The 14,414-nt window shown below is 45.9% G+C and overlaps 1 protein-coding gene across 8 annotated transcripts in view; it reads left to right on the forward strand.

The window, feature by feature from the left end:
• Nucleotides 1–14,414, forward strand: part of LOC119386892 (ATP-dependent RNA helicase DDX3X) — a 104,427-nt gene that overhangs the window by 72,899 nt on the left and 17,114 nt on the right. For all 8 annotated transcript variants that reach the window (XM_049413298.1, XM_037654169.2, XM_049413296.1 and 5 more), the window contains 2 exons: nucleotides 9,830–10,069; nucleotides 12,847–13,011. In XM_049413298.1, coding sequence (XP_049269255.1) covers nucleotides 9,830–10,069; nucleotides 12,847–13,011 — 405 coding nt within the window. The remainder of the gene's footprint in view (nucleotides 1–9,829; nucleotides 10,070–12,846; nucleotides 13,012–14,414) is intronic.

The raw sequence follows: 14,414 nt of genomic DNA on the forward strand, positions 1-14,414 counted from the left end.
AGCTCCGTTACGGTCGAACTTAGGCAAGAGACAGTCAACGTCTGATTGGAAGTGGTCCCTAGATTTTCAGTATGCTTCACCTCCTCCCACGTATTGCGGCAAAGCTGCCTTTCAAGGTCCGTTAGGGTCGAACATAGCCAAGAGACATTCAACGTCCGTTTGGAAGTGGTCCCTAGATTTTCAATATGTTTGACCTCATCACACCCCCGTATTGCGGCAAAGCTGCCTTTCAAACTTCGCTAGGGTCGCAAATGTATTAACTCAAGAAAACGCTGGTTCCAATATGGAGGTGAAAGATTTGGCAGAGTTGGGGGCTCAATTAATGCTGTTTTGGACCTGAAATTTGGGCAGGAAGTCCGAAAAATCGGACACCAAAGCTTTTTAGCATCCAAAATTTCACATGTTCTTATATATCGACGTCTGCGAGGCAGATTTGGAACTCCGGACTTGAAGGGAGCACACCCTTGTCGGCCACATCAGTTGGCCTTCCACAGAAGTTGGAAAGAGGAGGAGAGGCTGAGGAAATGGCATTTTTGCCCATCACGTGTAAAGTGTTGTCGGCAACACTTCGGTTGCACCAAATCATGTACATAAATACAATTCGGCCTCTACATTGCCTCATTCTTGATAAGAAAGACAACTATGAAATATGACCCCACCAGCGCTTCATCATCCTAGCGAAAAGAAACACTTTCATGTTGCTATCTCACAAGAACATACTTAGGGATTCTCTGCAACTTTTTCTGTAATTTCACTTCGAATTATTCGAAAAATGTTTGAGAAATATTCAAAGATTATTCGAAATTATTCGATTCGATTCGCACTCAATCTTTATTATTCGAATTCGCTTCGCACCCAAAATTTGCTATTCGCACAGCTCTAATTTTTTTATTTGCAACAAATTTTTTTTAGTTTTCATTTTTCATGAGGTGGACTGTGCAACAGGCATCGAAGCTTTGTGCAACTCGTCAAATAGCTAATTATCAAAAGGCCATACTGAAAAAGCAAGAATGTCACGCCCTGAACTGTGCTTCAAGGAATATAGAACAAAAAACGGAACTGAAATAGGACCCAGCGGTCAGTGAGAAATCAGCGGAACAAGCGAAGCAGGAAGCAAGAAAAGTCGTTTTGAGAAAACGGCTTTTAAAGTTGTACCAACGATATTACTTCATCAAAGGCACTGGGGTCGTAATCTTTTGGGTCCTTCGTAATGTGCAGTTCTTGAGTGCCCTGTCTTTAGTTTGAGGTGCCTTGCTTCTCTAAAACACAAGAAGATTGTGATCTTTGGTGTGTTTTATAAGGTTGGACCTCCTGCACATGTGGCCTTTTATCTGTTGTGCCTTTGTTTTCTTTTTTTCTTAAAATCCTTTCTGATATACAAAGAACATGTAGCATGAATTTTAAACAAAGTTATGAAGTGGTGTAATAGACATGACAAAAAACAAGATATTGTAATGCAAGTAGGTCATGTACTATGATGATTTGCCAGCTTTCTTGTATTCATGCTCTCATTAACATAACAGCCTTGATTGCAATTGATCATTGAATCATTTTCATAGGATACTAAGAGCGGCTCTCATCATGACAACCTATCCCTTCCTCCTAAATAACAGGCAGTTATGGCCAAGACATTGGTGGAATAGGAATTCCTTAGCTGTTTATTCAAGACGCGAACTGGGCAGATATGAATTCATCTCCCTATTTCACTCGTCAAGTTAATTTGTAAACCTCGCCTGCGATGCGCTTCATCATTCACCCGGTCGCGGACACGGTTTTCTGCGTGGCTTTTATTTTTTCAGATGATTCATGAGCGCTTACGGCGATACCAAGCACGGCCCCAAGCGCGCCTAAATTGCATCACTAGTGCTTTATCTCACCTCTAAGTGCTCGGCCGCATAGTCCGTGAAGTCGGCACGCGATGTGCTGGGTGGCGGCATTCGGTGACAATGCGCAACATGCCTATATGCGCGCAACGTGTTTGGCCTCGCAACGTGTTTGGCCTCGAGCTTGGCCGTGGGGTCCGCTGCCTATGCGTAAAATGACCATCCACTGTACCGAGGAGCCGGCGGGGGAAGCGCTTCGTTCCTTGCGAAGAAGCACACTGCCGCGAGTCCGCTAACGCGTTGTTCTTGCCCGCAAAGTTCGAGGTTCGTCTCGCGTGCCGACGCCATGAGCGGAGTTAGGCCTAGTGACGACTCCAAGCAGTAGACGCGCCGGTCGCGAGTACAAAGAGTCGTCCTGCGATCATCTTCGTCACGACACCCGAAGTGCGCATAAGCAGAACCTCCAACCACGGATCGGACGAGTCAACGCTAGAGAGTCGGTCCGAGACGCGCGTTTGCGATGTTCGCTACGAGTGCGGCGCGCCATCGTAATCCCGCCGAGCTTCCGGTAGTAGCTCCAAACTAAAACGTAGTTCTTGTTCAAAGTTATCGTCGAGCCGTGAACACAGAGCGATTGCGAATACGCCACGAAGTAGCGCGACTTTCGACAGCCGTGAGCTCGAGACGCATGTGCTGCAGACGATCTCCCGGAGCGAGCATCGGACCAATGGCGAGGCGCGCTGGGGCAACATGGCGGACGCGGCCAATCGGAGGGCTCGAAACGACCTTCGAACATTTGCTTTTTGTGCGCTTGTTTTCGAAGGGAGGAGCCAGCTGAGGCGGGGAATTTGAAGACGGAGAAATGCGCTTTCCGATGAGCCCAAGATATCGGGGCTCGGTGGCGTCGTTTGCGGAGCTATGATTTTTGAAAATCAGTGTTTTTTTTTGCGATTTCCCCAATAATTATCGCCACCTCGGCAGGCGCAACAATTTTTTATAGCACTTCTACGCGGTTTTTCCGGTGAAGATATTTTGGAATCGGATATAAAAAGGGCTACAGAAACTGAAGATATGATTTGAAAAAATCGATTTTTTTGCTGTTTTTCGCGATACGAAAGCCGCGGCCCCCGTTAAAGAACTAAAATTTCAAAAAATGAAACACAATGTCAAACAGCGGACCTTGCCGCTAAACTGTCACCACTACGGCGGTGATACGAGTCGCGTAATGGATCAGTCCTCGTCGCTGTCGGACAACTCCTTGTCGCTGTAAACGCTCTGCGATTTTGGGAAACCGGCCCTGCTTTGGTCCACTGAAACCTTTGCGTGAAGCTTTGCCGTAAAAAATCTTCTGCTTCTGTTGGCGCCAGTTTCGCACGCACGTTTCGGGAACTCCGAGCGACCGCGATGCGGCCCGATTTCTGTCCGTCTCTGCACATGTAATAACTATTCTTTTAAAGGGGTACTGACACAAAATTTCGCGGCCAAGATAGCCTGCTGGATCGATTCCCGTGTACGTGCGTGTACCATCTGCAAAATATCGACAGCGAATAAAGCTTGGAAGGTATTTTATATGAATTTTGAAGTTCGCGAGCGCGATCCAGCATTATAGGCCGCACCTAGTGCATTGACACCCTCGGAGGTGACCCGAGGTGACCGCCCTACTTCCCCTACGTAACCGTTGCAGCCGGTACAAGTTACGATGACGTCGTAGCCGCCATTTCTGTTTTGACGCGCTTCCCGACGAATCGCTCCTCGTCAGCGGGTCAAACCTGAAGTGATTCGCCACGTCGAAAATTCCTTCGATCCCCGCCGCAAGAAAATCGTCGCCATCAGACGACGATGAGCCCGAGGACGACAGACCGCGCGGAAATGCGTCACTGTTCTGTGGGCTTACGTGACCCAGCGTTTCACTCGCTAGGTGGTGATAGTTGCACCCGGCGGCTTGCCGTTTTTGGAGCTCTGTCAAACCGAAACTGAGGCTGTGTCGGTAATGAGGAGCTTGTAATTAATTATCTGTCGCGCGCTGTAGCAAACGATGTGCCGTGTTATGACTAACAGGCCCCCAGCAACACATTGCAGCAAAAAAACGCGGGGCGAAAATTTTTGTGTCAGGACTCCTTTAAGGGGAGACGCTCCTCGAAACAACTTTTTTTTTAATTTTTTGTAATAGAGACTTGAAAATTCTGTTATATGTATAGTTTTTCATGCAGATTTCAAATATGTCATTACTTTCCATGTAGCTGCTACAGTTGTTGAGTTATGTCATACACAATGGCAAAATGTTACACTTTTTGCGGGAACTCTTTTATGTACTAGACTTTCAGTAAAAATCATTGTGTTGAATCTTATTCAGCTCTTTGTAGACTGTAGAGTGCCAATATCTATCCAGCTATTCCACAGAGATAATGGAACTAATAAAAAAAAATTGTACTCTGTAACTGATTATTTTCAGTCTCCTTTGAAACAGTAACCGAATATTTTCACAAGTAATGCTGATAGATAGTGCAATTTCAAGTAGATATTTGCATTCTACATGTCTTGAAGAATACGTGTGCCAAGTTTCGTTACTATACAATAAATATAAGTTTATAAAAGGCTGCCCGCAAAACGTGAAATTGTCGAAAAAATGAAAATGAGAAAAACGAGTTTGAATGTTCGAGTTCGACATTTATCAGAAAAAACACTATGTACATCAAATTGGGCCACAATCTGCCTCCACGTGTGCGTGGACGAAAGTGTAGACTCGGGGCAATCGGAATTTTCACAACACAGTTTGAGGAATGCCGAAAGTCCTTTGCGATTTCCAGCCGCCTCTCGGACGCCAAGCTTCCGTTCGCGGCAAGTTGGGCATGCCGAACCCGCCACAAGTGCCGTGAGCGCGCAGATTTCGCAAAGCATCGTGTTGACAGTAGGAGCACCTACCGGTCTAGGCTCACTCTCAAAGAATCCAATCTTCTTTTGGGATGCACTGATAAATTCCACAGCAGCGTCACTGTCGCAGGGTTCGGTGTCGGCGTTAGGCCTATCCGATATCGGAGCGTCGGGGGCATCGTCCATCGCTGTCGCTTTGGGAAGCGTCCGACGCTGTTTCCCTCGATACTTGTGGCGAGTTCTGAGCTTTCAAACATCAGAACTGCGCTTTTTAGGGCTTGCCATGGCACGAAAATACAGAAGAAACGGGGAACAACTCGGTCGCGGCGTTTGAGGCTTCGTTCTTTTGCTGGGGAGATGGGAGGGACGAGAGGGTGGAGCGTGCCGCCGTCCAATGGCGGCCTCGCGCTGCGTGCCGTGAAATTCAAAACGCTCGACGTACGCGTTGTTTTTCTCGTTTTTTCTTTATTCTGCGTGAAGATACGAGACTAACCCCTGGTGTATTGTGGAGAAGACAGCTTTACGCTGCATGCGGGCAGGATTGCAAATGGCGGGCACCGCGTCATTTTCGCAACAGAAGGACGCAAACTACGGCATTTTTTGCGACTTTTGCGCATTTCTCGAGTCACCGCTTCTCACTTGGAAGCCTTTTTAGATAATTTGTCGTGCGAACTTGACCTTGATATTTTCAGAAATAAAAGATTATAGTCCAAGGATGACAATACAGCCGAAAAAAAAAAAACAGATTTTTTCGGAAAACGGTGACTTTTCGACCCGCGTCTCCCCTTAAATGTGGCATCGTGGTGCACTCGTTGAGTATTTGGAGTCAGCACTTCCATGCCGTCCGTGCGAACGCAGAACGGGATGACGAACTCCTCAGCACACGTTCGAACTGAAACAGTGGCAGAAATAGCCGAGGCGCGTAGGAGGCAGCCATTTTGAAATGCCGATGGCAATATGATTTTTTTTCGGTACTCGATTCTAACGTGCCTGCGATTTTTACACTTGTTTTACCGAAAAAAAAGGTGCGCGTTAGATTCGAGTAAATACCGTACTTTAGATTTAGGTGCACTTAAGGGGGGACGCGGTCTTAGAATAGTAAAAAATGGACAGAAAATCAGTTTTGAGAAAAACGCATTTTAGGCATGTTTGCACCCCTAAGCAGCTGCCCTCAAAATATTATCGCCGATTTCGCCCGGGAAATGGGTTAAAACTTATTTTTAAGACGCCACGGGAGCCGCAAAATGCATCTCAACAGGCAAAATTTGTTCAAACTTCCCGCGCGCGCCGTGGGCGCAGCAGCTGGCTGATCGCCGCCATCTTTGGCTTGTTTTGAAGCTGTTTTCTTTGTGTACATTTTGCGGCGTTTCAAAATGGCGTCGCTGCAACAGAACGGCCGCTATCGGCGCTTTTCCGAAGGGTGGATGTAGGACGCTCATTGGCCAGAGCGCGCGCGAGGCGAGCCCCTTCTCTCGCGCCTCCCATTGGCTGGCGCAACCCGAGGCGGCCATTTTGTTTTTGTATTTTTGTTATGCGCTCATGGCTGCCGTGTTGCCGGTGTCGTGTGGTTGTGTGTTGTTACAAGTGTCATCTTCCTCTGCTTACGCTCGCGTTCGCCGACACACAGTTACCTTATTTTGTGCTGGCACATCCGGAGATTCTCATGTAAAGAAGACGCGCCAAGCGTACGAGGGCGCGATGCCGAAACTATTTGTCGCTACTGGAGCGTCGAGTCTACGAGAACCGCCCGGTTCCCCTTGGTCAAGCTGGAGCCATCGGATCATTAGGCAACGCTTCAGTGGCATTCGAAACCGCGTTCGTATGGCATACTATGCGGGACTGCGGAGTGCGCGGGAAATACGGCGACGGGAGGAGTGCTTGGCATCGCAGCGCGCAACGAAGCAGCGGAAGTTCAAGCCGTTGGATGTTGGTGAACGGCGGCAAGGAAAATGGCACAGAATTTATCTGCGTGGACTTATCCGTGATAAAAACGTTCTTTGGGCTTGTGCTTCGTTCCGAGTTCGGCTCAAGCAGTGACCTTTTTCAAGGCAGAGGGTATAGGCTGCTTTCAAAGCCTGTGCTTCATTATCATAGGTGCGACTCGCGCGAGAAGCGTTTCTCGTAGAAGGTAGCTGGTGATAGTGGTGCTAAGATAATTAATGTAATTTGAAGTGAAATGCATTAAATTAGGGCCACAAATACTGTCGACAAGGGTGCAACGGTAGTCGCTTCAACCACGACCTGACAGAGCAACACCGAAATTGCAGAGACGCCGTGTTACACTTTGGGAAATGGATTTGTGCTCCACAGCCTTGAGAAGGTTAAAAACTGACATTGGAAGTTGCAAAAGGAGCACTTATACAGTAGTGACACCAAGCACAGACTTTCAAAATTACACAAACCAGCAGGGGACCCCGAGTGTTGAAAATAAAGAAGTGCGGCATGGGCTCGGGGAGAGGCGCGAGAGGGAAGAGAACGAAGTAGGATTTTGGAGCTAGCCCTTGCACAGTAAAGACGTCTATGACCACGGGTCCTCGTTATTTATACCCCTCATTGCCAAATCGCTGTGTATAGCCCCCTTTCTGTTTTTTTTTTTTTATTTTTTTGCCCTGCGTGCATTTGCAGCCGCTCAACCTTCGTGTGTAAATGTAGAGTAAGCTTGTGATACGTTGCACTTTGTTTGCTCTAGGCGCTGTGTATACATCAAAGCATATGCGTTGTATATCAATAGGAATAATCTCTCGTACCAACTTATTAGAATAATTGAACGTGAACAAACTCTAGAGGACTTTGGTGTTTCAACGGCAGTCCTAAAGTTTATGTGACTGGCTCCAAGGCTATGTACTGCAGCCGTTATTATGTGACTGTACCATTTTTTTACATTGATATTAAAAAGACAAGGGAGTGAATCACTGCAAAAAAAAAACAACTTAAAAAAAAAAAACCGCAGTCATGGCCTCGTGGTAAAGTGTCCGCTTCGGCTGCGGGAGGTCGCGGGTTCGAATCCCGCCGCCGCCGGTCACCCACCGGTGAAATGGGCACAAGCGCTCCCCCGGCCTGGCACTTTGGCTTCTATTCAGGGGTGATGACGCTTGGGAAAGGAGCCTGCGCCTGAAAAGCCCGTCGAAATACTCGTGAGCGCAAAACGTGAGACCAACTCGAGCGGGGGGAGGGATCGAGTGGTCTGTGTCGTACGCCTGTCCGTTGGCTTAGGTCCGGGAACTGGTCAGTACTGGACGTCAGGAGTTTGTTCCGCTCAGCTTCGTGGAACTAGAAAAGGTTGTGATCAAACAAGTTGATCACCTAGGCAAGGAAGAGAAAGCACTGCTTCTGCCTCCGGAAGTGAAGTGCAGTGCATTGCAAGCGGCGCCGAAGCAAAACAGCGCGATCGATGCACCCGAGCACCTCAACGAGCTTAATCCCTGGGAGCAGAGGAACAGCCACGTACTGAGACTCGCCCCTGATAGGTTGAACCTATCGGAAGGAGATGCGTCCATCTCGACATCCGTCCCCAAGTTCGTGATGACGCATAGTTCGTGCCACAGACGTGAAGGGCGCTGCAGACATACAGGCACTTCGTGGAGAACACCACGGCAATACGTTGCGGCAAAGTGTCTGCAGGAGAACCCGAATGCGGAGCACAACAGCAGTGTCTTGCCGGGATGGAAACGTCGGAGATGGAAACGCGCACACCATTTCCATGCCAGATCGACACGCTGCGTCCCGGACCGATGTTCATCGCAGATTTACATGAGAGGCGCGGCAGTGGTGCAAGAAGAGAATGCTTCTGCCATCGAGTGACATCGCTACACTGCCATGCATTGCCGACTTTGGATGGGAGAGACCTTGCTTCGTTCGCCTTGAACCGGACCACGTTCTGAAGCCCTGTACATAGGTTGTGCATGTTGTCAGAAACGAAACAACCTACGTCACGTTCGTCCCGTCCCCTCGGAGGATGTTGAAAATAAAGAAGTGCGGCATGGGCTCGGGGAGAGGCGCGAGAGGGAAGAGAACGAAGTAGGATTTTGGAGCTAGCCCTTGCACAGTAAAGACGTCTATGACCACGGGTCCTCGTTATTTATACCGAGTACAGCCCTTGCCTGCTGTTGAGCCAAGTGCTATTGCTGGACAATAATAACTGATTTTTGGTTTAATAAATAACCCACATGCTTTTTAGACTTAATCTCTCTATCTATTTTATTTGCCTGTTGCAAAGCCACATTCATAGACAAATTTTGTATTTCTTTAGCTTGCAAGGAATTGGTACAGGCCTATGAATTGCTAAAGGTGGAGTTCATCACTCTGGTACTGGGTGCACTATGTGGCTTTATAAGAAGATTTTGCCAGTACATTGGCAGGTCATGGTCACATATTTGGTATGGCTGTTCTCGTGAAGAGGAAACCTATCAAATGATATAACCATTAGTGCTGTGGCTGCACTTCGACAAAAGTTATAGTTGTCTGAAACTTCAAATGCGTTTTTCCCAGTTTGATATTTTTGCTCAACGCACTCAGCCTTACGGGGTTTTTTTCCATGTTGTTGCTGAGTAAAAATCACAAATTTGGTATTATTTTACTCGTATTGAAACGATCTGGGGGGTGATGCTATTTGCATTACTCTAGCACCATTTTACAAATTTTAATTAAAGATACTAATGACAGTGAATCAGAAAAAATAACCACCAGTGAATGTTCATCTGTTTTCTGACCTTCACAGTGCTCTCAAGGGAATAAAAATAGCATCACCCCCTACAGCATGATCTGGGCATTGGGCCCATGCACTTACATATTGGTTTTAGTAGGTCGAAATTGCCTAAAAGCCCCGTAAGAAGCAGGCACTAATTATTTTTTCGAACCTCGAGATCTTTTGAACTAGTGCAGCTATTAAAAAACTAATTACAGATTTGAAATCGGCATAAAAAAACTGGTCAAGACAGTGAAGTTTGGTTCATATTGACTCAAAGAAAAAATTTTAGGACCCACGTCCCCCCTTAAAGAACCCCCAGGCGGTCGAAATTTCTGGAGCCTTCTATTACGGCGTCTCTCATAATCATATCGTGGTTTTGGGACGTTAAAGACCAGATATTATTATTAGGAAATGAATGTCACTTCGACCCTTCCCGTGTGCTGTGCAGCCCCACCGGTATTCGAGTCGGCCCAAGCAGTACCCGCTGGCGCTGATCCTGAGCCCGACGCGTGAGCTGGCTTGCCAGATCTACGAGGAGGCCTGCAAGTTTGCGTACCGCTCGCGTGTGCGGCCTTGCGTGGTGTACGGGGGTGCCGATCCCGTGCAGCAGATGAAAGATCTGGATCGAGGCTGCCACCTACTGGTGGCCACGCCAGGGCGTCTGGTGGACATGATGGAGCGCGGCAAGGTGGGTTTCTCTCTCACTTGGTTCTCCTGTAGGAAAGTGCCACCCGTGCCTTCTTAATGTGCCAGTTTCCGTGTTCTTCGCAGCAATGATTACTAGAGCTGTGCGAATAGCAAAATTTTGGATGCGAAGCGAATTCGAATATTGAAGTGTGAGTGCGAATCAAATCTAATATTTCTAGAATACTTTTTGAATACTTCGAAGCGAAATTGCAGTTAAGAGAGGATTCCTAAGCATATTCTTATGAGATAGCAACATGAAAGTGTTTCTTTTTGCTAGGTTGATGAAGCACTGGCGGGGTGGTGTTTCATAGTTTTCTTATCAAGAATGAGGCAATGTAGAGGCCGAATTCTACTTATGTACAGTACAGTCCACTGTTAAAGGGAACACTCCAATGAGCGCCTTTCATTTTGCTGGCCATCTAACAGCAAGCGGACAGGGAAACACTGCTCATGCACTGCACTAGTCTGTCAAGAAGAGGCAGAACTGTCAACCACCAGTAGTCTTATGCAAATCTAAGCCACTATGTTTTTGCAAGAGAGCGAAATCCAAACATGCCCTGCACGCAAGCGTTCCCTTTAAAAGTGGACCCGTCTGTACATGATTTGGTGCAACCAAAGTGTTGCCGACAACACTTTACACGTGATAGGCAAAGATGCCATTTCCTCAGCCTCTCCTCCTCTTTCAACTTCTGTGGAAGCCCAACTAATGTGGCGGACAAGGGTGTGCTCCCTTCAAAGCCAATCTGCCTCATAGACGTCGATATATAAAAACATCTGAAATTTTGGATGCTAAAAAGCTTTGGCTTCCGATTTTTCGGACTTCTTGCCCAAATTTCAGGTCCAAAACAGCATTAAGGGGAGACGTGGGTCTTAAAAAATGGTTTTTTAAAAGTTGGGTGAATGGCATGAAATTTAATACACTTATTCAGCTTCTTCTGCAGATTCAAAATATCTAAGTAGATTTTTAATAGCTGCATTAGAACAAAATATATGCAATTTCTAACACATATTTAAGCATATTTCTTACGGGGATTTTTGGCAACTTTGCTTTGTCAAACACAAGAACAAAGTATGTGGCAAGATTGCCAGGAAGCTGGTCTAGCCGGTGATGCTATTTATTTTCTTATAATGTCGTTCACCAAATTATAATTCTCGATTATCAGAAATAGTATGCAGCGAAAAAATTTCACTCACATTTACGTCTGTTTATTTTGCATTCAAAGTTTGTTGAAGACAATCGGATTAGCATCACCGGCTAAACCAGCTCTCTGGCAGCCTTGCCACATACTTTGTTTCTGTGTTTGACAAAGCAAAGTTGCCAAAAATTCCCGTAAGAAATATGCTTTTAGAGATGACACATCTTTTGTACTAATGCAGCTACCAAAAATCTAATTAGAGATTTGGAATCTGCAGAAAAAATGGGATAAGTTTGTTAAATTTCATTCAGTTCACCCAGCTAATAAAAGAAATAATAAAAAGACCCGCGTCTCCCCTTAATTGAGCCCCCACCTCTGCCACATCTTATCTCCATGTTGGAACCAGTGGTTTCTCAAGTTGCGACCGTAGCAGAGCTTGAAAGGCAGCTTTGCAGCAATACGAGAGTGTAATGAGGTGAAGCATATTGAAAATCTAAGGACCACTTCCAATCGGACATTGACAGTGTCTTGGCAAAGTTCGACCGTAACGGAGCTTGAAAGGCAGCTTTGCCACAATACCGGGTTGTGATGAGGTGAAGCATATTGAAAATCTAGGGACCATTTCCAATCGGACATTGACTGCCTCTTCGCAAAGTTCGACCGTAACGGAGCTTGAAAGGCAGCTTTGCCGCAATACGAGAGTGTAATGAGGTGAAGCATATTGAAAATCTGAAGGGGTCACTTTCAATCGGGCGTTGACTGTATTTGTTTTTGGGAAGTTCGAATAGCAAAATTCCAGTGCGAATCGAATCGAATAACAAACACTATTCGAAAAATATTCGATATTTCCAATATTCGCACACCCCTAATGATGACTATATATTTTTGCTTCCCTTGTTGGTCTCGGTTCCGGTGTCAACCCATGGTTGTACCATTTCTGCAATCGACTGCGTTGTACAGAAATAAAAGAGTATTCTCTAGGCTTGTGCGAATATTCGAGCACTTCGAATATTTGAACAAATATCGCAGTATTCGAATTCGCTTCGATTTTAATTTAAATTATTGGAAATTTCAAAGTATTTGAAATGAACGAATAGGTGTATATTAGTCCACATGTAACCCCTCTGTAAAGGTGGTTTCACTGCAATGAAGGGGTGCTTACAGTGAATACACCTTTCCAGGAAAAATCTGCACTGCCGCGAAGTACCACTTCAAGGTTAAATGAACATCACGTCAATTCATCATTTTTTAAGTTGAAAGCTTGTTATACCGGATTATATGCTCTAAGTATAGTAAATTCTTAAACGTAACATATTTTACAGATTATCACTTGCGTACTAGTGAAAGTCAAATCCTGCTACTATTCAAAGTTGCTTCCACTTCCTTTGAACCAAAAAGAATGACATTTACATACGCCTTGTTTCAATTTTTAAAATATATTGTGCAGGTCATGACAAATATGCTCATTTTTCTTTATATGGGATATATACTGTTCAAATTTGATACGAAATTATTCGACCAAATCACTGTTCGCTTCAAGTTAGCTTCGAACCTAAAATTTACTATTCACACAAGCCTAGTATTCTCGGAAAGATGGCTACAGATTGAGCAACTGTGGTGGTGGTGCTGGTGGTTGTTGCAGGTGAGCCTGGAGCTTGTGCGGTACCTGGTTTTGGACGAGGCAGACCGTATGCTGGACATGGGTTTTGAGCCCCAAATCCGGCGCATTGTGCTTGAGGACAACATGCCCCCAGTTGGCCAGCGGCAGACACTCATGTTTTCCGCCACCTTCCCCAAGAAAGTGCAGGTTTGTGAGATTACCTTGTACTGTTACGAGGGTGGTCTGAAAAGTTCTCGGCCTGATGTAGAAGAAAGCGTTTTGGACCTTCAAAATTATTTTTATTTTTCAACATAGTCTCCTCTCAACTCTACACACTTGGTCCATCGATATTCCAGAGCCAGGATTCCGTCCTTAAAATGACTCTCAGGAAGTCTTGAAAAGTACTCATCCACAGCAGCAATCGCTTCTTCATTTGATGAAAAACGTTGCCCACCAAGAAAGATTTTGAGTTTTGGGAACAGGTGGTAGTCCGACGGGGCCAAGTCAGGAGAATAGGGTGGGTGCTCCAACAATTCGTACTTCAAATCGTGAAATTTAGCCATTTTCAACCTTTGTGCACCGGTGCATTGTCCTGATGAAAGATGATTTTCTTCTTCTGCAAACCTGGTCTTTCCTCACGAATTTTCTGATTCAATTGAGTCAAAAGGTCAGAATAATACTCCCCAGTTATGATTTTAGCCTTTTCAAGATAATCCACAAGCAGAATGCCTTTAGCGTCCCAAAAAACAGAGGCCATCACCTTTCCTGCGGAGGGAACTGACTTGGCTTTCTTTGGTGCAGAGGACGCGGCTTCAGTCCACTGCTTTGATTGTTGTTTCGATTCCGGTGTGTAATTGTGAATGCAAGTTTCATCCATTGTTATAAATCTGCGCAAAAAGCCCGCTGGTTTTTTGTTATACAGCTCCAAAGCACGCTGTGACATCGTCATGCGGTTGCGTTTTTGCTCAGGAGTAAAGATGCGCGGCACCCATCTTGCACAGAGCTTGTTCATGTGTAATTCGTTATGCAAAATGTGACATACACGTTCCACTGAGATGCCAACAGCCTCGGCAATTTCACGCAACTTCACTCTCCTGTCTTCCAAAACCATATCGTGCACGCGGTCAATCAATTCAGGAGTTGTTGCACTTTTTGGGCGCCCTTCCCGCGGGTCATCTTCAATGCTCTCTCTCCCCCGCTTAAACTCAGCAGCCCATTTCTTGACTGTGGAGTATGAAGGTGAATCTTGCTTGTAAACTTTAACAAACCTTTGGTGAATTTCATTCGGAGATAAACCTTCTTTTACAAAGAACTTTATCACCGCACGTTACTCAAACTTCTCCATGCCTTCCGGTGCTTCACACTACACCCACTGTGATCGACTGTCAAAGCCAAACTGCTAATCGGCACTAGATGGCGTTTCATCTGAGACTTGCAGAGACTTGTATGAACGTGCACGTGAGTGCTGCAAGTTCTCGCTCGCGTGATTCTTATTGAGGCCGAGAACTTTTCAGACCACCCTCGTAAAGGACCCCCGACAGCAAAATTTTTGTTGGTGACTTTTTTGCTGTAATTTGTAGCTTTGGGTCTTGTAATCTCTAAATTAAATC

The sequence above is a fragment of the Rhipicephalus sanguineus genome, chromosome 3 (genome assembly GCF_013339695.2).
Source record: "Rhipicephalus sanguineus isolate Rsan-2018 chromosome 3, BIME_Rsan_1.4, whole genome shotgun sequence".
NCBI lineage: Eukaryota > Metazoa > Arthropoda > Arachnida > Ixodida > Ixodidae > Rhipicephalus > Rhipicephalus sanguineus.